General features: G+C 43.9%; 2 protein-coding genes across 8 annotated transcripts in view; one reads left to right on the top strand and one right to left on the bottom strand.

Annotated features, from left to right (window-relative positions):
- Positions 1-23,758, bottom strand: part of plxnb1b (plexin b1b) — a 219,861-nt gene that overhangs the window by 42,352 nt on the left and 153,751 nt on the right. Inside the window, exon 31 of one of the 7 annotated variants that reach the window (XM_077602786.1) lies at positions 7,087-7,251. The exons of 5 other annotated variants lie outside the window; for them this stretch is intronic. In XM_077602786.1, the coding sequence (XP_077458912.1) occupies positions 7,235-7,251 (17 nt within the window). In that variant the 3' untranslated portion in view covers positions 7,087-7,234. Of the gene's footprint in view, positions 1-7,086; positions 7,252-10,712; positions 12,286-23,758 lie in introns of those variants that run through there. One more of the 7 variants, XM_077602785.1, reaches the window with a different exon arrangement.
- Positions 18,282-20,205, top strand: LOC144075584 (general transcription factor II-I repeat domain-containing protein 2-like). The gene is made up of 2 exons (XM_077602798.1): positions 18,282-19,508; positions 19,689-20,205. Exon 1 carries the CDS (start codon positions 18,380-18,382, stop codon positions 19,493-19,495), a length of 1,116 nt encoding a protein of 371 aa, XP_077458924.1. The 5' UTR covers positions 18,282-18,379; the 3' UTR covers positions 19,496-19,508; positions 19,689-20,205.

Genomic DNA, 23,758 nt, shown 5'->3' with positions numbered 1-23,758 from the left:
AATGGATTGTGGATGACTGGGCTCAAGTGTTGGCCAGCACTGTTGTTCGAGCTTCCGCCAAAGCTGGAATCAAGTTCCCAGAATACACAACTCTGACTGAGAGTAGAGCCTAGCATGTTAAACACTGAACTCTTTATATCAGTGTACCTTTTACCTCAATAAAGCATTATCAAACTTAGTTTTGCTTGTGCTGTCTTTAAAAAAAACACGCACACGGCTCGCATAGCATACGCGAGCGGATAGCATAACACGCTAGCGGCTAGCATAACATACGCGAGCGGATAGCATAACATGCTAGCGGCTAGCATAACATATGCTAGTCTAGTGTCAAGCTAACGCCCTATCGGAAGAAGCGCCCCATGTATTGACAAGAAAATATACCCGAAAATGAGAGTGCGCCCTATTAAACAGTGCGTTTTATAGGTGTGGAAATACGGTAATTTTGCTCTCTATCTCTGAGTGCTAGTCAATATGCTAGGTCTGGATACAGGTAGCGTATTTACTTGCATATAAGCCGCCCGCGCATATAAGCCGCACCCCTAAAATTGCCTTAAAATAGTTGAATTTTACAACTTCTCGCGTATAAGCCGCCCCTTGATTCTCAATTTTCACCTCCATATTTATAATTATAATAGGGAATATAAATGTGTTACTTTGAAGGGAAAATCTTAGGAAAATCATGTCACGTGGTATTTCTGAGATACGGTATGAACCAAAAGCACATTATTAGGGTCAATATCATAAGGAAGTTAAAATGCCTGTCTTTGTAAATGCATGGATCATATTTCTGCAATAGTTGTCACTTTCGAACAAGAAATAAAACAAAACAAAAAATCAAAGTGGAATTTTTTTAAATTTCAAAACCAAGGCTACTCACGTCTGGCAAGTCAATGACCGTATCACTGCGTTGTCTTGTGTCATGGCATCATGGTGCTTTGTCTTTGTCACCTTGCACTTTCGTGCTTGTCGTCTTTTTATGCGCATATGAGCCGTACCCTTCGATTCAGTCATTATTTTTTTGCTCGACAAATGCGGCTTATGTGCAAGTAAATACGGTACATTATATTGAGATATTAATACATTAGTCTCTTGACATGCTTGAAAAAATCATCACACGTGGTATTTCTGAGATACTGTATGAATCAAAAGCATATTATGAGGGTCAATATGACTGTCTTTGTAATTGTAAAATAGCAAATTATTCAATTTGAAAAAAGGGTCTATCTTGATGAGAACCCAATGCTTTTTAATGACGATGTGGCGGCCAAATTGCTTCTGTCGAAATATCTTGATTTTTTTCGATGGTTGATATTACTGCAATAGTTGTCACTTTTGAACAAGAAAAAAAAAAATCAAAGCGGAATTGTGTTTTATTTCATAATCACGAATGTAAAATCGTTTCCTTTCTGTGTACCGGAAGGGTGTTATTTGCACGTAGACAAATTCAAAAAGGAAGTAACGTAAGCACAACCAGGAAATCTGCCCATAGCGCTATACGTAGTGTTCACCAAGTCCTTGGGTGCAATAATAACAATATATTTTAACGATTGACTGCAAGCCCTTCGATCAGCCTTAACTATTGTGATGTACTGACATGGTAAACGCTATGGTCAGAGCACGCACCTACGGTAAGATGGCGGCGCCTCGAGCGAGCAATAGCAGACACAAGTGTAGTCACGTCTGGCCAGTCTGAGCACGTTTAACTACACTAAGATGGCTGTGCCCCGAGCGAACACGAGTTTTTTTTCAAGTTTTATGCAAGATACGGTTTATTTTTTCCTTGAATTATATTCATAGACGTCAAAATACATTTTGTTTAGCGTTTTATCTGTTTATCTTTTTTTTATTTTGAAATAAATGACCGTATATTGCCGCATTGTCTTGCATCGTGACGTCACACAGGTACCATTTTTTGTCTTGACGTCATCGTGTCATCATCGTCAACTTGCAGTTTCGTGCATGTCGTGTTTTCATGCGCGTATAAGTCGTATCCTCGATTCAGTTATCATTTTTATGTCCGACAAAAGCAGCTTATGTGTGAGTAAATATGGTAGTTTGTAGCTATTGTAAGATATGCTGACTCACTCTTTGCAATTGCTTGTTAGTATTGCATCAGTTTGGTGTGAGTAATGAAAAATGTCGAGTCATGTTGAGACATCTGTTATGCAGATGTCTGGGCGTATCAGCCCACACCCTCTTTCTGTTATCTTCTCTGTACAGCATCATGTTTTTCACATATAAATAGACGCACAAACTGTAAGTTCGGAGAGAGTTGCGGCGAATAGGCTGTGCGTTCGCAGCTGTTCGAGCTCTCCCCGTCCTGCAGTCTGGAAATAAACTTATCTCCTTGAAATTGGTTCCCCTCTTTCTTAACCTGCTCCTGAAGTTCTTTTACCGAGATCCAACAGCTATTTTAAGAAAAGTGGTCAATCCCCAAAATCAATACAGTAATACCTTGACATACGAGTGCCCCGACATACGAGGAATTTGAGATACAGTGGTACCTCGACATTCGAGTGCCCCGACATACGAGCAATTTGAGATACGAGTAAAATTTCGGGCAAATATTTATCTTGAGATACGAGACAAATTTTGATATGCAGATGCTCCCCTACTTACGAACGAGTTAGGTTCCGAGCGATTGTTCATAAGTTGAATTTGTTTGTAAGTTGATTCAGTGCTATATTTTGTATTATAATTTATGTTTAAGGTCTATATAAGTATATTGAAGGTTTATACAAGTGCATTTGTATGTTTACGGCTTGTATAAGTAACACACATTGGTCTGTACTAAAAAAAACATTTAATAAAATGGAGAGAATATGTACAGTACTGTATAGACAGAGAGAGAGAGAGATTTATGTATTAGAAACTGGCCGAAAGAAGCGATCTAACGACGATTGCACAGTTTTCTTCTTTTTTTCATCATAAATGATGCGGTAGCACTGTATGGCATCATTCGATTGATTTGCAAACTTTGTGCAACGTTCAATATTTGGGTCCTGCTGCTCGATCTTTCTGTTTATAAATGGTACTGACGGTCGAACGATTCAAGTTGTATGCCCGTGCAACGCTCACCACTCTCACGCGCATCAAGCTTCGTTATTATTGCCACTCGTTTCAAATGAAATGGCTTGCCTCTTCCTTGCACCTCCCTCACTAGAAGCCTTTCACTTTTCACCAACCATATTGAATAATGGCTGCACGAGATATTTCATGATAAAAATGAAAAAAGGTTCTTTGCGCACTGGAGATACGTCACGCACTTACGCACTGCAACGAACTGGGCAGAGGAAGGTGGATGCTGGGTGAGCTGAGCGCTCACAGCGCCAGGCGTCGGTATTAGCGGCGCAAAGAAGCACTACTCGGAAAAAGGCGCACAATACAAAATCGAAATTACGAACATTTTTCGACATAAACGCAATTTGCAGACATGTTCGTATGTACCGTTGTTCGTAAGTCGTATGTTCGTAAGTAGGGGAGCGTCTGTACGAGCATACAGCGGACGCGAGAGGCTGCTCATAAGTACATCATGGGCACTGTCTTTCTGGTCGCAACTCCCTCGTGTAATGTCTCTGGTCGCAACTCCCTCGTGTAATGTCTCTCTGGTCGCAACTCCCTCGTGTAACGTCTCTACGAGCACTGGGCGGAGCGTTGCATTTTTTCAGTGTTTTTTCCCCGTTACTCAGTGCGAATGGCGTATATACTACTTGTTGGTAAGTAGTCGTGCGTTATCCTATTGTGAGGACATTTGTGTGCATTATTTTCGGAATACTTTGAAGGGAATACAAAAGCAAACAACCCTCAACAGGTTGCATCTGAAAGTCAGGGTTTGATTTTAGTTCATTTCTATGGGAAACGTTCTTTTGAGTTACAAGTAATTCGATATACGAGCTCAGTCCCGGAACGAATTAAGTTCGTATCTCGAGGTACCACTGTACGAGTAAAATTCTGAGCAAACATTTGTCTTGAGCTACGAGACAATTTTTGAGATACGAGACAGTCAGGTGGCCGAGACGCAAGAGGCTGCATATGACTATTTTTCTCGCTGCAACTCCCTCGTGTAAAGATCTCTACGAGCACTGGGCAGAGCGTTGCATTTTTAAAAACATATGAGAGAGGTATTACTGTATATAAATTTCAAAGCCTCCATATGGACATTATCAAATTAAATGATTTATTGTAGATGTTTTCTTCAAATGGGTTGAAATTTTCCGACAAATTTTGTTTGGTTGACCATACAAATTGCCATTATTTAGTACGCAATGGAGATTAGATGACAAGGCAAATTCGGCTATATTGGGAAACCTTTAAAGAAACGCACCACATTTAGGTTAGCAGAAGGAGGACCAACAGTGGTGCCAGGAGCCTGGGTGCTCATCAGCAGCATAAAGAAGAAGCACTGGCACGACTCAAAGTGGGAAGGTCCATACTGAGTGTTGCTGACTAACCAGCAGACATGAAAATAGCCGAGATGGGGATGTGGATCCACCTTTCACACTGTAGAAGGTTATCTCAGTTGAAAGGTTTGAGGAGACAGGTGAGGGAAAAACTTTATAACAAAATAATAAGAAATTAATGAGATAACCACTCCAATTATGATTAGAAGGATTATTGCTCTGCGAACAATGACATTAACCGTGGTGATCTCTTGCATATGAAAAAAAAGGTGAAAGCGTTGCAATTGAGACTCATCCTTTTTACAAAGGGTAAAACGAATGGCCAAAGGAGTAAACCTCGGGGAAAAATACAATCGAATATAAGAACACCTACTGAACGTGATTTTCAAATGTGAATTTGAGACGACATCCCTAAGAGAATGAACACCCAAACAATGATTTGCCTCCCATATGTAAGACTATTTCAATCACCATTGTGGGTTTTACAAAACAAAACGTGTGTCCTGTTTGCAAAAAAATTAAACAATATCTATCCTGTTATACAGTGACGGGCCGTCAGGGCCTTCAAGGCCTTCTCTGCTGGCCTAAGAAATATCTGAATCATATATTATATTTTGTCCATCAATACTTATTAAATAATTCCAAATTGTCTGTTAGGTTCCTTTCCCCCTGGTTGCATTGCTTCCAGATGTGTTTTCATATTGAAGCATTTAACCAATCACATTTCAGCCATTATTTGTTGCCAGGGTCAGAAATCTGCCTCAAAGCCTTCACAATCAGTTCTGCGGGCTCTGCCGCTTTAAACAAGTGTCGATAAGACTGTTGCTTTAACCAATCAGATTTCGAGTTGGCAGCACCATAATGTATTGTCGCGGGCGTAGGGATACGTCATTGCCTTGTCGTAGGCGGAGGGATACGTCATCGCTTTCACCAACTATGATTAGCTACCAAACTGTATCTGGAGCTAGCTACCCAAGCAAATATATTGTTGTGTTGATTTAAAGCCATTTTCAAGATGGACAATGCCAGAAATACGACAGGACAGGCTCGACTTTCAGCATTAGCTTCGATGGCGATATAAAAGAAGGAAGAAAGTTGGATGGATGTTGTGTACAGTTAAAAAGGATTTTTGGTGAGTAAAATATGGCTATATTCCTAAATAATATTTCAATTGTGGGCCAAGTTCTGATATCTGAAAAGCTCCAGTATTTTTATTTAATCAATAAATGCTGCTAGGAAGTGGATTTTACCCCATTTTAGTGCAATTTTTGCCGTTTCGTCATTGACATCCATTGCTGTCTTTTCCCGGGGAAATCACCTCCCTGGCCCGTTGTAATGTCTGAAAAGCTCCAGTATTTGTATTTAATCATTAAATGCTGCTAGGAAGTGGATTTTACCCCATTTTTGTGCATTGATTCATTGATTATTTTTTATGTGTCGCAGCTGTAGCTGCAGTCAAGGTTTTATAGCCATAAACTAGTTTTTGAGGGTTGGATTGATTCGTTGAAGGCGCTACGAGAAAATCCACGGACCGCCACTGCTGTTATGAAAGCAGTAAAAGACAGGCCAATTTTTCCACTGATGGTGCCTTCGCTAAGTTTACCTGTTTTGAACCTTACAGGCAGTCTGAATCTGGGGGCGGTAAATGAGAGACAGTGTACCTATGTTACAAGACAAAATGCACCACTGATTCCACGTTTTGACCTGTGGTGGTGATGTGGTGCAAATAAATTATATAACTCCTGTCAAAAAGAAACAGGACTATGTGGCGTAGTTTCACTGCTCTTGCTAATATCTGTTTTTACATATAGAGAAGAGGAGATACAATTGGCGGCTCAGAATTTCGGTGTGGTGGCTGGCCTCTCTCGATGGCATTGAGCCTCATGGAGGGATGGCGTTCCGACTTACATTGATGCTATTTCCATCCCCAGAGGCGTACCAGATGAGTATGGGTTGGCTAAACAAATTGCAGCAGGTTGGGAGTATTTTTTTCTTTGGGTTACTCCGAATAAAATATGGATAGGATAAACAACATCCATTACAATGTCCAAAAACTTGGAAATTATACTGAGCAGGGATTTGTCGCAATGAACAGTTGGCAGCCAACAGTCTCATGGCTTTCCAGGACCGCAACGCTTCTGGCGGCGCATGGGGGGTGTTCAATGTTTGGAGATTAATGTTGCACCTTTACTGCCAACGACATGTCACCCGATGGGTTCCTAACCAGAATCATTGAAGGCCTGCAGACCCTGAACCAGAAATAAAGAGGCATTCTGGATCCAGGCCTAGAGGAAGGGCACGGACGGCTGGGCACAGCCCAAAGAGGCTATATGGGTTACCCTTCCATTGGCTTCACCACTTTTGGGAGGTGCCTAAGAGGTCGGGTGCAACAACAATTGTATCTCCTCTTCTCTATATGTAAAAACAGATACTAGTAAGAGCAGTAAAACCACGCCACATAGTCCTGTGAGAGACAACAGTTGGAACCTTCACGAGGTGTCTCCTGAGAGGCCGTCCGTCGCGGCCTGCGAATCCAACAACACCACCCAGAGCTGCCACCCAGGAATGTGGCACCCTACGTTTTTCATCCAGCCGGAGATGTCCGCCGTGCCCCACACCTCCGGCTACTCCTCCTAAGGGCAGGTGACGTCGAGGAGAACCCGGGACCTACCTGCCCGGGATGCTCCAAGACGATCCGTTGTGACTTCACCCCACAGGTCTGGAACGCTTGCCGGCGAAATTTCCACAGGACCTGTAGCGGCCTGACCCGAACCCAGAAAAAGAGTCATCAAGGCTTTCTGTGCAGATCCTGTTCTGGAAATGCCGTCGTGTCGTCACCTCCGCGCACAGCCTACATGGGACCGAAAGAAAAATGCTGTGTCTGCAAAATCTCCTTTTCCCCTACCATCTTCCCCATCCCCTGCTCTAACTGCCCCAACAAATCCCACCGCTCTTGCTCTGGACTACCGAACTGAAAGAGGTGACTGCACGTCTAAAAATTGACATGCTCCTTCTCCAGGAAACAAAAATGGGACTCGAAGACCCGACGCCTCAGCTTGACGGTTATAATGGGATTCGCCAAGACCGCGAGGGCTCAGGCACAAAACATTGACGAGGCGGGGGTCTCCTTGTCTACCTGAGATGCGGCATCCCCTACTCCATCCTTCCAGCGTCCCCATCAGGTCCCCTCGAATTCCACCATATCCACATTCCCATTGCCCGCAGGCGGCACCTCTCACTGGTCAACGCCTACATCCCCCCAGCAAAATCGGATTATTGTCCAGCCCCCCTAAGACTTCTGGTTAAACCGGCTCCCCACGGAGCATGGCCTGATCTGCGGGGATTTCAACGCGCACCACCCGACCTGGGATATTTTTGCCAAGACAGATCCCAGGGGTAACGCAATCCATCAATGGGTCGATGACCATGACCTAACTCTCCTATTGACGGCGTGCGGACACGAACTGCCAGATACCAACAAGGAGCAGGCATGAGTGCCCCCGACGATCGCTGACCCCACCACGGCCGAACATCTGCAATGGGAACCCATCGACGAGATGACCTCCGACCCCAGACCGATTTGATTAGGTGGAACCGTGCTCTCCGTATCGAATACCAACAAAGAAGAGTACAACCCAACTTCTCGAAAGCTGACTGGAAGAGGTATCGTACCATCCTCGTAGATCGCCTACCCTTAATCTTCGCAGCAGCCACAGCCCCGGAAAAGCTCTCCCTCTTAGTGCAACACTTACAATACCGGTCAAAGTTATCCGCCAGAAGGAGCTGCCATGGCTGACACAGGACCTGAAGGACCTCATCCACGAAAGGAATCGACTACGTCGAGACCTTCAACAAAATAGGAAGGAACGGGTAGCATTCTGTCAACAGATGACAGAAAAAAACACTGAAGCGGTTACACCTCGCCAAGATCGCCGAGACAAAATCTACGGGACAAGCCTGGTCCCTAGTAAAATCCCTCTCAGGCACCAAAACGCAACAATCTGGCGAGGCCTTGGTCTATAAGAACAAGGAGTACGTGAGTGACCGAGCCAAGGCAACAGCATTTATCAGGGAGTAGGCCTCGGTCAGCGGACGCAAGAGTGACAAGCAGAGCAGACGAGCAGTGCATTCTCTACGTACAGCTACCCGCAGACTACTTGGCTCACCGCGACAAGCCCTCGAGCTCCCGTTCACCGATACTGAACTGCAGACAGCGCTGTCCCAACTTAAAGCGGGTAAGGCAGCTGGACCCGACGACATAGCCCCGGACCTTCTAAAAAATCTCCCGGCAAACATCCTCCCCGAACTACTCCATATCGTCAACACCAGCTGGCTAGAGGGCTGGTGTTCACAAGCTTGGCGAGTGGCCACCATCATCCCTTTCCTCAAGGGAAGTCACCAAAGGACGTAGAGAACTACAGACCGATCGCCCTCACCTCTACGTTTAGCAAAACGATGGAAAGGCTCATCGTGAACCGTCTCGCCTGGTGGTTGGAAGATAAACAGCTCGTCAGCCATTGGCAAGCCGGTTTTCGAAAGGGAAGTCCGACGGAGCAGGCCCTGCGACTGTCACAGTTTATCTCTGACGGCTTCCAGTCGACTCAACGACAACACACGCTTGCAACTTTCTTCGACTTCAGCAAAGCATTCGACCAGGTATGGAGAACAGGTCTCATAACGCGCCTTCGTTCCTGAGGTTTCTGACGAGCGGCATACTCTTCTCTCTATTTAGTCGCGCCATACTCAAAACATTTAATGTCATCTGATTCAAAACAATTGCATAAGCTAACCGAATAACACCATTAAGGTCAAAAAATAACTGCTCATATTAGATTGAAGCCAAAACACCTGCGTAAGAATTTGCAGTATAAGCATAATAATTTCTTTATAAGGTAAACTGCCGGCGTCCCAGTCAAAGCAATTTATGAGTCCTTCGCGGATCTTCATTGCGAACTTGCATCTGGGTGTCTGGGTTGCGAGGTGTATCTCCCAGTAAACAGTCCTTGGAGGGTGAGGTGTTATGTCAACAAGCTGGAGCCAGCAGGGTGACCTCAAGTTTGCCCCAGTCTCAAATTAAAGACACTCTTATACAAAAGTAATTAAAATGCATACATCTGTAATATTATCCAGAATAACCCCAACACAAGGGCTCCCCCAAGGCTCGGTTCTGTCGCCCCTCCTATTCATCATCTATATTAATGACCTCCTCGACAAGTTCAACGATTCCACCCTGGTCAGCGCCGACGCAGACGATCTGGCTCTTGCTTGTCGGGGTAGGAACAAAGAGGAGGTGGAAAGCAGACTTCAAACGGAGGTTGAAAAAGTCTGGAGGTGGAGTTCCGAGGCACACCTAAATCTTAACACCACAAAGTGTGAGGCGTCATTTTTCAGCCTGGACTCAGCTGAGGCCAAATGGCAACCAAAGATTTCAATAAATGGCGCCGCCCTCAAGCATAACCCCAACCCCAATTTCCTTGGCGTATCCTTCGACCGACAACTCACGTTTGCGGAGCAGGCGAAAAAAGTCCGCCAAACCATGTCCAAAAGAACAAATCTCCTCCGCAAACTCAGTGGCACATCTTGGGGTTGGCAACCAAACGACCTTAGAACGGTGTATATTGCCACCCAAAGAAGTCTCGCAGAGTACGCAGCGCCGCCATGGGCCCCCTGGCTGGCCCAAACTCACCTCAAATCCCTCGAAACTGCTATTTCCCCCCCAGCCAAACCGCCTTTACTGCAGTCTCTAAACAAATGCCGACCGTCATCCAAACAGACAAGGCCGAAGAGCTCATCAGAAGCTTGGGTGAACCGGACCTACAGATCTTCACAGATGGATCCACTAAAGAAGGCACTGCGGACGGTGGTGCAGGTTTCGTCGTTATCAAGGAGACTGCAATCATCCACCAATGGCATGGTGCCACTGGTGCCCGCAGCAGGTCCTACCACTCTGAAAAAGTGGCATTGACCGAGGCACTCTCCTGGCTGAAGAAAACAGCAGACTGGCATACATCAATCATCCTCAGTGACTGCAAATCGCTGGTCCAAGCTATGGGAAACCCCCACACGCAAGACCCTGCCATTCGCAGACTTCAGGGTGACATCGCCCTTTTCCCTTCGCCTAAGCGACTACAGCTACTGTGGATCCCGGGGCATTGCAACATACGTGGTAACGACCTGGCCGATGCGCTAGCTAAACTTGGCTCAGCAGATGACCAAACCCACACCTCCCCGGACGCAGCCACAAGACGCGTCATCATCCAACGTGAAGATCGCTCCCCCCTCTCCCACCCCTGCCTTTTGCAGACCTACAGTACGAAAGTCACAGAGGAAGAACTTGCCCTACCGAAAGGAGACCGCACGGACCTGATTCGTTTCCGCAGTGGACACCACCCCCTGCTCCGCCATACTCAACGCTCCACCTTACGGGGAAATCCGACGCGGATCGCTGCCGCCTGTGCGACGAGAAAACGGTATCGTCTGAACATCTATGGCTCTGCTGTCCGGCCTTAATGACCGTACGCTACCATCGCGGCTTGGGCAACTCCCTGGATGAACTGATCGACGTTCCAGTGGCAGCTCTAGCGCTGCTGAGGGTAATCCTCAGGCGTCTGAGGTGAAAAAGAAGAAGAAGAAGAAGGTGCAACAACAGATGGGCAGCAGCCTGCCACTGCCTCTTGGGACGTGAAATGTCACCTCTGTGGTTGGGTAAGAGCCTGAGCTATTGCGTGAGGTTGAGAAGTTCTGGCTGAATGTAGTGGGGCTCACCTCTAAACACAGCTCGGGTTCTGTTACCATTCCTCTCGAGGGTGGTTGGACACTTTCACTCTGGAGTCAGTCATGCTGAGATGCGCCGAGCAGACGTGGGCTCACACCGGTAGAAGAGAGGGTAGGATCTCACCACCTTTGGGTGGGGGAACAGAACCTGAGTGTTGTTTATGCGTATGCATCAAACAGCAGGGCCTGGTCCTTCGGACTTCCCTTTCGAAAACCGACTTTTTGGAGTCCTTGGAAAGGGTGGGGGAGAGTGCTACTTCTGGGGACTCCCTCGTTCTGCTAGGGGACTTCAATGTTCACACTGGCAATGAGAGTGAGACCTGGACAGGCGTGATTGGGAAGAACGGTTCCCCTGATCGGAAATTGAGCGGTGAGCCGAAAGGCGAAGCTTTCTATTCACAGATCAATCTACATTCCTACCCTCATCTAAGCTTATGACTGAAACAACAAGATCCTGGATACAAGCAGCTCACATGAGTTTCCCCTGCATGAGTTTCACCTTATCTTAGAGATAAGGTGAGAAGCTTGGTTTAGCAAGGGGGGGGTTCTTGTAGTAGATGCCGCTGTTCCCCCGGATCGCGAGGATCCAGATGAGGTGGCCCATGCATTTGATTAAGATGCCCCCTGGATGCCTCCCTGGTGAGGTGTTCTGGGCACGGCCCACCGGGAAGGAGCCACATGGTTGATCCAGTGCTGGGGAGACTATGTCTCCCAGCTGGCCGGGGAACGCCTTGGGATCCTCCTGGAAGAGCTGGATGAAGTGCTGGGGAGAGGGAACTCTGAGCTTCCCTGCTGAAGCTGCTGCCCCCGCGTTCCAAACTCGGATAAGCGGAGGAAGACGAGATGAGACATTTTTAATGCAAAAAGGTGACATGAAACACAGGTACTTTTTGGATGCACACTTCTAACACGCGCCTCGTGGTGTAGAGGTTCACTCGCCTGATTTCGATGTGGGCAGGTGCGGGCTCAATTCCTGATGGTAGCGGTGACTGTTAGTGCAGATGGTTGTTTGTCTCTCTGTGTGCTCTCCGGCTGACTGGCGACCAGTCTAGGGTGTAGTCTACCTTTCGCCTGGAGTCAGCCGAGTTAGGCTGCAGCAACCCACGGAACCCTTTCGAGGATGCGCGGTATGAAAGATAAATACTTCTAACACGAAACACACACATATTCGTCACATATGTGTGTGATTTGTTGCAAGGATATAATGTTTTGCCTTTGAAATATACGCTTGGAAATATATGCATCTTTTTTAGACTAATCTCGTGCTGAACAGAAACACTTGATTTTAGTACTTTACAAATTACTTGATGACAGAAAAACAAAAATGCTTTTTAAAATCATATTTTATATTCTTTTTTTCAAGTCAAGTAACATAGTTACTTTCATAATTGAATAACGAATAAAGTAATGTTACTTTTACAGAGACATAAATACAATCATTACTTTTCATAAGTGTTGGGGTTATTCTGGATAATATTATAGATGTATGCATTTTAATTACTTTTGTGTAAGAGTGTCTTTAATTTGAGACTGGGGCAAACTCGAGGTCACCCTGCTGGCTCCAGCTTGTTGACGTAACACCTCACCCTCCAAGGACTGCTTACTGGGAGATACACCTCGCAACCCAGACACCCAGATGCAGGTTTGCAATGAAGATCTGCGAAGGGCTCATAAATTGCTTCGACTGAGACGCCGGCAGTTTACCTTATAAAGAAATTATTATGCTTATACTGCAAATTCTTATGCAGGTGTTTTGGTTTCGATCTAATATGAGCAGTTATTTTTTGACCTTAATGGGGTTATTCGGTTAGCTTATGCAATTGTTTTCAATAAGATTACATTAAATGTTTTGAGTATGTCGCGACTAAATGGAGAAGAGTATGCCGCTCGTCAGAATCCTCTTGAACGAAGGCGAGTTATGAGTGATTTCTCCTTGCAAGTTGTAACCAGTGTATGTTTAAAGATGTCTTCCATGTTAATTAAATTGTATTAATAATTAATCCATCATTTGGTCCTTCGAGTAGCCAGGGTCAACACACCGATAAGGAATCCAGACGCTGCGGTTCAATATCTGGGGAGACCGTGCACGACAACAAATTCCTTTTCCAGGCCGGATTATTTCGCAGAAGTGCCTGGATTCTCGACGGTTGAAGACTATTCCAACAAGGGGAGACATCTGAGGACATCTCTGGTGAGTCCGCGTGAAATGTCTGCATGTTGTTGACGGGTTCCAAATGCGCGAAGGGCATTTCACGCGATGGCCTTTTTTTGAGAAATTAGGCGCGCGTCCTGGGGATGGCGATTTTTAAAACCCTGTGAATACTAGTCACTAGCAGGTAGACACGAGTGTGGTCAATAAAATGTGGTGGTCGACGTTGTTTTGGTTGTGTGTGTAGTTTTGATAAAGCCTAAGGAGAAACAAGAGAAAAAAGTTACTACAAGGATGCACACGAATCCACTCCAAAATGGGTGGCTCAAATAATAAATTGGCTAGAGACGACGATCCAAAGATGCGTCTGCCGTGTAAAGATTGGAAATTTGTTGAAAATCAGAGTGCTTTTAGGATTAGACATCTAAACTTATAGATAAAATAAATATGGTTTTGCTAGCTTAATATGCATAAGATATTGATACTACGGGATAATGTACGTACTAATGCATAGAAGTAATATATATGTATAATATATGAATGGAAATAGAAGCGAGATGGCTTGTTCCACAGATACTAATTACAGTGGCGGGCCGTCAGGGCCTTCAAGGCCTTCTCTGCTGGCCTAAGAAATATCTGAATCATATTATATTTTGTCCATCAATACTTATTATTCGAAATGGTCTGTTAGCTTCCTTTCATTGCTTTTCTCCCTGGTTGCACTGCTTCCAGATGTGTGTTTTCATATTGAAGCATTTAACCAATCACATTTCAGCCATTATTTGTTGCCAGATCAGATCTGCCTCAAAGCCTTCACAATCAGTTCTGCGGGCTCTGCTGCATTAAACTAGACTGTTGCTTTTAACCAATCAGATTTCGAGTTGGCAACCCCACAATGCTTTTTCATTCGCATTGGCATTTTGCTGCCTGGGATACGTCATTGCTTTCACCAACTATGATTGGCTAGTAGGCGGGCCAAAGCCATAGTGAGGCAGCCAGAGATCGCAAACTCCACCCACAATGGCCGACAGGGGCAAAAACAAATGGATTCTGTTGCAGATTTGCTCACAAAGCTATTTTCCAGAAAAAAATGGACATCATTAAGAAAGGGCGGTCAACTCCGAAGCTAGCAAGCCTGTTACAGCCGGGAAAATTGTGTGTGCGGCACTTTCAGTGCGCTAACTTAGCTACACGAGCAAATATATTGTTGTGTTGATTTAAAGCCATTTTCAAGACGGACTATGCCGGAAATATGACAGGACAGGCTCGACTTTCATCATTAGCTTCGATGGCGATAGAAAAGAAGGAATAAAGAAAGGAGGATGGATATTGTGTACAGTTAAAAATAATTTTTGGTGAGTATAATATGGCTATACTCCTAAATAATATTTCAATTGTGGGCCCGGTTCAGATATCTGAAAAGCTCCAGTGTTTGTATTTAATCACTAAATGCTGCTAGGATGTGGATTTTACCCCAGTTTAATTTTTGCCGTTTCGCCATTGATGTCCATCGCTGTCTTTTCCCGTGGAAATCAAACCCCTGGCCTGGTTGTAATGTCTCAAAAGCTCCAGTACTTGTATTCAATCAAAAATGCTGCTAGGAAGTGGATTTTACCTAATTTTAGTGCATTTTTTGTCATTTCACGTATGGACGTATCGATGTTCATCGCAGTCTTTTTACCGGGGAAATGATACTCCGGGCCCGGTTCTGATGTCTAAAAAGCTCCACTATTTGTATTTAATCAATAAATGCTGTTTTCGGCTAGATTTTACCCCATTTTCGGGCAATGTTTTCCCGTACGCCATTGACGTTCATCGCTGTCTTTTCCCTGGAAAATCGCCCCCCCCCCCGGCCTGGTTTTAATGTCTGAAAAGCTCCAGTATTTGTATTTAGTCATGAAATGCTGCTAGGAAGTGGATTTTACCCAATTTTTGTGCATTGATTTATTGATTATTTTTTATGTGTCGCAGCTCTAGCTGCAGTAGAGGTTTTATAGCCATAAAATAGTTTTTGAGGGTTGGATTGATACGTTGAAGGCGCTACGAGAAAATGCACCGACCGCCACTGACTAATTATTGTTTTTGATGGCGAGGCGGGGAAAGGTAAAACGTGCTGTTTTGTAAAACGTGCAGTTTTGTAAAAAATAGCGAGGCATCCTCGGCTGGTTGATCGGAGCGAGGCGATGGGCCGTTTTGTTCTAAAAACAAGGAATGCCTGCTAAAAATGATTTGAATGAGGATTTTGAATAGGAGGAAACACTGGCATTTGATTTGGTTAAACCAGAGATCACATTTTTTGTTAATGGAATTCAATTGGAATTTTTGTGTGATGTTGAAGCTTGTAAAACGGCAATTAGAATGGTTATTTCCAAGTGCTAGACATACTTTGTTAATAGTAACTAAATGTACTGTCAATGTACTGGAATGAAATGGCTTATTGCGGCTTATCCTGGTTTTCATCCCGTCCGCTAGCGGGAATACTTTGGTTAACAGACGAAACGAAATGCAAAACGGCCAATCAAATGTTTAGCGGGGTTGCCAAACCTGCGTTCTTTGTCACACTCTAAATTTGCCAAATAATGCATCGACTGCGGGGGAAGTGCTCTGTTTTGCTGCGGCTGCTGATTTGAAACATGTGGGCCGCGGGGCGGCCGATTTGACGGTGTTAGGCATTCAGTATGCGCGCGGACCGCACAAGCGACTAAATTTTTTTGGACCCCTTCCGTGAAGACATTACAATAATTGGCCTTGTGGGTGCTGAAGCAAACTTGAGGGCAGAAATGGGTTTTGCTATGATGATAGTTATGCTTGCAGCATATTGTGATTATGGGGTCTTGGCAAAATATTGTGATATAGTTGGATATCGGGAGAGGAATTAATTTAGTCTTCTCTAAAAAGCATTATAATTGTGCACAGGAGGCAAAGCATTGTGCACAAAAAGAAAAAGAGCGCTTAGGAATGTCAACAAGATAAGAATGCTGCTTCGCAGCGAGCGTGAAGGTCACAGTTAGCGGCTAAGAGCGCGCTTCCGTCAAACATTTCATTATAAAAGAAGCAGGGTTCTGCAATTACCTTCGCATTTATTCTTTGGATTTAATCAGAAATGTCTTTTGAGGTGATAGAAAATCTGTTTGGCAAAGATTGATTTGGTAAAAGCTTTGGAATTGGGAATAGCAAGATAGCTATTTTTTTTAATTAATTTGTGGAGTTCAAAGGTATCTTAATTAAAGAGAGCTAGTTTTGGAGGATAAAAGAATATTAATACTGTTTTTGAATGGTTGGATTGTTCAAAATACTTTAATATAGGAGATTGGCTGGTTAAAGAAAAAAAGGGATTGGAAAATTTTCAATATTATGGCATATTGGTGACAATTTGTGGGTGCTTTATTAAACATTGAAAATTGTAATTAGGGAATACCTAGTAAAAGGTTTATTTCTCTAATTTAATTATTGTAGAGTTTTATTGTGGTAACAGAGAGCTATAGGAAATAGCTCTTATCTTAAGTAAACATGGTATGAGGTCATTTGCAAATTATGTCTTAGGTATTAAGAGTTATTTGGTTGTGAAAGAGATCATACATAAAATTAACAATGAAGAAATGGCATGAGAAAATTCATGGCATTCGTCCAAATTATTAGGTAAATTGGACCTGGCATAAGATAATTGATTTAGGATAGGCATAGTTTCCCTAGAAGAAACATGGAGTGTTTTTAAAGTGCACAGAAGACATTCCCTGTTTGTCCTGAAGAGGGGAAATATGCTTTGGTATAGGTCATATTGATGACTGTTAGGAGATTACAGATTGGATAAGCATTGATCAATTGATACAACCAGATCACGTTGCTGTCTATTGCTTTAGGGCAGGGGTCACCAAACTAAGGCCCGCGGGCCGGATAAGGCCCGCCGGCACATTTGGACCGGCCCTCTGAACAATACCAGAGACGCTATGTTTTTTTTTTTTTTTTTTTTTTTAATTTTTTTTTTTTTAAATTTTTTTTTTTTTGGGATGCAGCCCGCCGGCACATTTGGACCGGCCCTCTGAACAATACCAGAGACGCTATCGGATTTATTTTCCTATTTGGCCTTGAAGACTGGGACGTTTTAATCTTGTGTTTGGTTCATTGCACCCCTGCTGAGCCCACAAATCTTCCCAGTGAATCGGGCCTTCGCATTGCTCCTTTGGTGACACGCGCGGGGAGAGTGTTTGCCTTTGATGCATGCGGGCATTCCACCGTTGCATGTGTGAGCAGAGTGTTAGCGAGACATCTGGACGATCGCAGGTGAGGGCGGAGCCCTGGTACCATGGCTATTGCGATGCTATTCAAGCATATAAAAACTGTGCAACCTGAACCTGTTTGAGAACGGAATAATGGCGAAAAGGTTAGTTAAGAGAAAAATTGATTCAGAATGCAGGGTATTTAACCTGCAGTGGACAAACGATTATTTTTTTGTTCAATGCAAAGAAAAGGCTGTTTGTCTCATCTGTCAAGAGACGGTCGCAGTATTCAAAGAATACAATCTTCGCCGGCACTACGAATCCCGTCACAAGGACAAGTACGATAGCGTGCAAGGCCAAATACGAGGAGACAAACTCTCAAAGCTAAAAGTTGGACTATTATCTCAGCAGACTACATTTCTACGCCAAGCTCAGCTGAACCAGGCATCCGTTCGGGCCAGCTTTCGGGTTGCTAAACTGATAGCAAGCAACGGTAAGCCTTTCACTGACGGAGAGTTTTTTAAGAAATGTATGGATGTTGTCGTGGAGGAAGTGTGTCCCGAGAAGAAAGATGCATTTAATGCCGTAAGTCTGTCGGCGAGTACAATCATCAGACGCGTTGAAGAAATTGGGAATAATGTCTATGCCCAGCTGCAGCAGAAGACGAAAGAATTTGACTTTTTTTCAGTGAAAGCACGGACGTGCAAGACACAGCGCAACTGCTCAATTTTATTCGTGGAGTTAGCGCAAACTTTGAGATATGCGAGGATCTGGCAGCCCTCCAAAGTCTCAAAGGGACCACAACGGGAGAGGATATTTTTGACAAAGTGTGCCAAACCATGGAGAAGTTGGAGCTGGACTGGTCAAAGCTGGCTAGCATCACGACTGACGGGGCTCCTAGCATGGTGGGCGAAACTCGCGGTTTAATAGGACGCATGAACCGTGAGTTGGAAAAAAGGGGTCTCACCGCCCCGCTACGAGTCCACTGCCTAATTCACCAGCAAGCACTGTGCTGCAAAGTGTTGACGTGGGATTCTGTAATGAAGGTCGTGGTGTCGTGCATAAACTTCATCAGGGCAAAGGGACTTAAACACAGGCAGTTCCAAGAATTCCTGTCTGAACTGGAGTCTACGCACGGAGATGTGCTGTACTACACAGAGGTCCGATGGCTGAGCCGGGGCAGAGTTTTGAGGCGTTTTTACGAGCTTCCACCCGAAATTAACGCGTTTCTTCATTTAAAAGACAAAACGGTCCCAGAGCTGATCAACCCAGAATGGAAATGGCACCTCGCATTTTTAACAGACGTGACAGAAATACTTACCCACCTTAACTTGCAGCTACAAGGCGAAGGGAAACTCATTTGCGACATGTATTCACACATAAAAGCATTTGAGGTGAAATTAGCGCTGCTTTTGGAACAAGTGAAAAAGCGCAACTTTGTCCATCTTCCTGCTACCCAAAACCTGTCGACAGAGAACCCAGCGGTCCCGTTCCCAGCTGAAAAGTGCGTGGAAGCACTGGAAATGCTGAAGGCGGAGTTCGGTGTGCGATTCACTGAACTACATGTTCATGCAAAAGAAATCCGTCTTTTTCAGAACCCCTTTGTTGCCGACATTGATGAAGCCCAGCCTTCATATCAGTTTGAGTTGGCTGAGTTACAGAACTGTGATGTTCTGAAAGACGCATTCAAGCTCAACAGTCTCATTGACTTCTATGCCTCCCTCCCAAACGACACATATCCAAACATCAAAAAACATGCAATGAAAATGTCCTCAGTTTTTGGCAGCACGTATATCTGCGAGAAAACCTTTTCTCGCATGAAACTGCTGAAAACTCCGATGAGATCAAGATTGACAGATGAACATTTGCATCAGTGCTTGAGACTGGCTGTAACTAGAATGGAACCTGATATTCAACTTCTCACCAGCCAGATGCAGGCCCACAGTTCACACTGATGAACAGACATAGGTAAGCTCACTTTTCTGATTTGAATGAGTCATTCTGAGCATAAACAAATATAATCATAATAAAATCTACTGGGATAAAATCCATCTTTACAACCATACTGGTAGTGAAATGTATTGTGCTGTGTAGGTGCGGTTTCACTTAGTTCAGTTTCTCAACCTGCTTCCTTTGTGGTTTTCACAGGGAAGTTGATGAGAGAGCTGCAAACAGCGGTGTCTACAAGCCTATTGGAACAAAAGGATTATAAGGAAGAAACACAAGAACTTTAGGAGACTGCTCATATGTGTCAGAGAGATTCTGCTCTGACAACTGAGCTGAACTTTTATCTGTTAAGATTGTGCATGGCACAACAGAAAGTTAATGTTCCATGGCTTTTTTTCTATGAAGAACCCAGAGAGAGTTATTTAGTTCTTATTTATTTCATAAATAGTGTTATTTATTTCCTGTTTTTTATGTGAAGAACTCAGAGGGGGTTATTTAGTTATTATTTATTTCATTAATAGTGTTATTATTTGTTTTCTGACTTTTTTCTGTAAAGAACCTGGAAAGGGTTATTTGGTTATGTGTGGCTTTCTGGAAAACAATTAAAAAAAATTAAGCTCCCCTACGATCGTCACACTTTTTCTGTTACAAACTGACACCGGCCCCCCATCAGAGAAGGGAAAAGTTATGTGGCCCTCACAGGAAAAAGTTTGGGGACCCCTGCTTTAGGGGCATACAAATTAAGAGAACTTTAGCCAAAACTTACAGCATTGCAATTATGGGGTTAATACATCTAAATGTTACAGTGATAACAATTGACAATAACAAGCTTAGATAAGGGGGAATATCTACAACAAATTCAAGAGAAATTTGGAAATAGGCTCTATTTTGGCACTGGATGCCCAAATTCTGGTGGGGCCTTTCATGGTGTGAAACAAGTGATGAAACAATGTCTATGTTTCCAAAAATAGCATTTACAAATGATAAAATATCAAGCTTTGAGTAATGCTTTAAGTAGATGGGTTGTCTAGAATGGGCAAAATTCGATAGCATTGAAAGGGGGTGTAACTTAATGCAGAACATGGAGGTAAAGTTTTTACAAATGGTTAAAATACTTAAGGGGTGTGTGTGTGTTTCAATGTGTCACAACTTTTCTGTTATTTCATTATTGGCAAATAGATAGTTAATCACAGCCACTCGCATGGCAGTCCACATGCTGACTGACTGGGCCGATGAGTGGTGGCAATTGAACTTCCAGAACAAATTTCTATTTTTAGATATGTGGCACGCTAATCTAATACATTAATTACCTAGTTCCTTCAGGAATGATTATTGCTGATGGGGCAGCAAGATGGGGTGAACTACCAAGGAGCCCCACTGGGGATGGTGGTTTACACCTGTGGTGAAAATTTACGGGCCACTGAGGTACGAGTGAACGACCCAAATTGACTAGTGATTAACGCATCAACCTTGCGGTTCGAGGATCTACTAATGAAAGCGGGGTGGATCCAGACCTTCCGGAGTGTGGAGTATTCCTGGTGTCCTCAAGAATTCGTAGGTTTTCTCCGGGTACTCCAGTTTTACTCCAACAAACCAAAATTATGGATGACTGGTGGAACACTCTAAATTCCCTGATTATGAGTGAGAGCGTGGATGAGTGTCTGTCTTTTGTGTTTTAATTGGCTGGCCACCAAGATATCATATATCAATCTTCTAATATCAAGGTGAAAAAGGATTTGGAAATTTGATTTCTGAAATCGCTGATAAGCCTTTCGAGGACGGCGGTGGCAGAGTAGGACAGAAACAAAAAGAAAGAAAAGAATTTCGCCAAATGAAATTTTTGATTTCTGCAATGGAAATTTGGGAACCTGGGGGGCTAAACATAAACAAAAGACTTATCTAGGAGGGCTGCCATTTTGAGTCATGGGAAATTCCATGCCTCAAAAAGGGGGGAGATTGGTAGGCGTTACAAAACTTATGGATTCAATCTATATGCAAATATACGGCCAAAACACGGGCAATTCCCCCTTATGTCAAGCTACAAAAGCTACATATCCAATTCAAAGGATACATATGCATTTTATAGATAATATGTGTGGTACATAACAGTCCTAAAACAGAGATTGGGGAAACCTTGTTGCAGAAACTGGTCAAGATTGGCAAGCTTGGATGACACACGGGTGCGCAAAAAACCATCAGGCCTTTGATAAAATTAAATGGGGTGGGGGGATTACAAATAGTTATTCAGACTGACAAATTAACTTGTGGAAAAGATCTTTGTCTGACATTTTTCCTAAGTCCATGGGCAGGTGGAGAAGACCCTTTTTACAAATTTTACATTTGTGTCTCAACAACAATGACCATGTCTATGGAAAACCGTCAGAAATGGAAACACCCGGATCCGCCATAGTGAAATTGAAATCTGAGATGACCAGGGATGATGAATTCATTTCTGAAACAGGGAGTACCCAAACGGGAGGCGGTAAGAAATAATTGGTTATTGTTGATGGAAAATGCAGCTATTATAAATCAAAACTGTATAACATGTATGGGGCCCGACCTCTCTTAAGAGTAGTACCCGCGCAAATGACCCCTGATTGTGTAAAGGAGATAATGATAAAAGAAGATGTAAGCCAAAGTGTGAGAAATGAAATAATGCATACCCTGTTCCAAGAGCAGCAAAGGACAAAGCTAACTTTTCAGCACATGTTTCCTTTGATCATTTTACCTGCTTAAACCTTACAGGGCATGGTCTGAAGCTTGAGGCGATAAATGAGACGTGGTGTGCCCGCGTCCTAAAACAGACTGCACCCCTGATACCACGTTCTGACCTATGGTGGTGGTGTGGTGGAAATATATTATACGACTCCTGCCGAAACGCGGCAGGACTTTGTGTCTTGGGGTCATTGCTTTTACCAGTGTCTGTTTTTCCATATACAGTGGAGGAGATACAATTGGCTGAAATCCAGTGTGATGGTGGGTCCCTCCCGATGGCGTCGATCGGTATGGAGAGAGGGAGATCCAACATACATTGATGCGATTGGCATCCCCTGGGGCGTACCAGATGAGTATAAGTTGGCTAATCAGGTCGCAGCAGGTTGGGAGTCTATTTTTCTTTTAAGTACCCCAAAACAAAAATGTGAATAGGATAAATTACCTGCATTACAATGTCCAAAACCTTGGAAATTATACTGAAGGGGGATTTGTGGCGATAAAGGAGCAACTGGCAGCCACTAGTCTGATAGCGTTCTAGGATCGCATAGCGGTTGAAATGCTTCTTGAAGGAGCAGGGGGCGTATGCAATGTTTGAAAATGTTGCACTCAACAACACGTCCCCCACTGGGTCCCTCACCAGGGCCAACGATGGCCTGCAGACCCTAAAACGCAATATGAAAAAGCATCCTGGAGTAGAATTATCAGCTTGACAGATTGGTGGGATAAGGCCTTCGTACATACAAAGGTTTGGCCCTATCTGTTGTAATTTCAGTAGCCATTTTTGCTACGACTTTGACATTATGTGGGTGTTGTCTTATCTCCTGCTTACACTCCTTGATAAGCCGACTTATAACCACTGCGATTGCCTCTAGAAATTCTAAATTGCATGAATTATATCCTCTGCTGATGAAACGTACTGAGGGGAACAGTGAATTCCAGGAGCATGGTAATTCCGAGAACGAATTGGGCGAAAATGATTTTGTTCTTTGTTTTTCAGACCAGCCGTGCGAGTAAGGAAAATGCGGGTAAAATTAAGGCAGTCAACGGACTTTGTATTTGCCATAAAATGAATTAATAGCATACGTATTATAAAAACGGGGGAATGTTGGGGTTATTCTGGATAATATTATAGATGTATGCATTTTAATTACTTTTGTATAAGAGTGTCTTTAATTTGAGACTGGGGCAAACTCGAGGTCACCCTGCTGGCTCCAGCTTGTTGACGTAACACCTCACCCTCCAAGGACTGTTTACTGGGAGATACACCTCGCAACCCAGACACCCAGATGCAAGTTCGCAATGAAGATCTGTGAAGGACTCATAAATTGCTTTGACTGGGACGCCGGCAGTTTACCTTATAAAGAAATTATTATGCTTATACTGCAAATTCTTACGCAGGTGTTTTGGTTTCGATCTAATATGAGCAGTTGTTTTTTGACCTTATGCTTATGCAATTGTTTTGAATCAGATTACATTAAATGTTTTGAGTATGTCGCGACTAAATGGAGAGAGGAGTATGCCGCTCGTCAGAATCCTCTTGAACGAAGGCGAGTTGT

The sequence above is a fragment of the Stigmatopora argus genome, chromosome 6 (assembly GCF_051989625.1).
Source record: "Stigmatopora argus isolate UIUO_Sarg chromosome 6, RoL_Sarg_1.0, whole genome shotgun sequence".
Taxonomy (NCBI): Eukaryota; Metazoa; Chordata; class Actinopteri; order Syngnathiformes; family Syngnathidae; genus Stigmatopora; species Stigmatopora argus.
The sequence above is the reverse complement of the archived record's forward strand: the minus strand, read 5'-3'. Positions and strand labels throughout refer to the sequence as shown.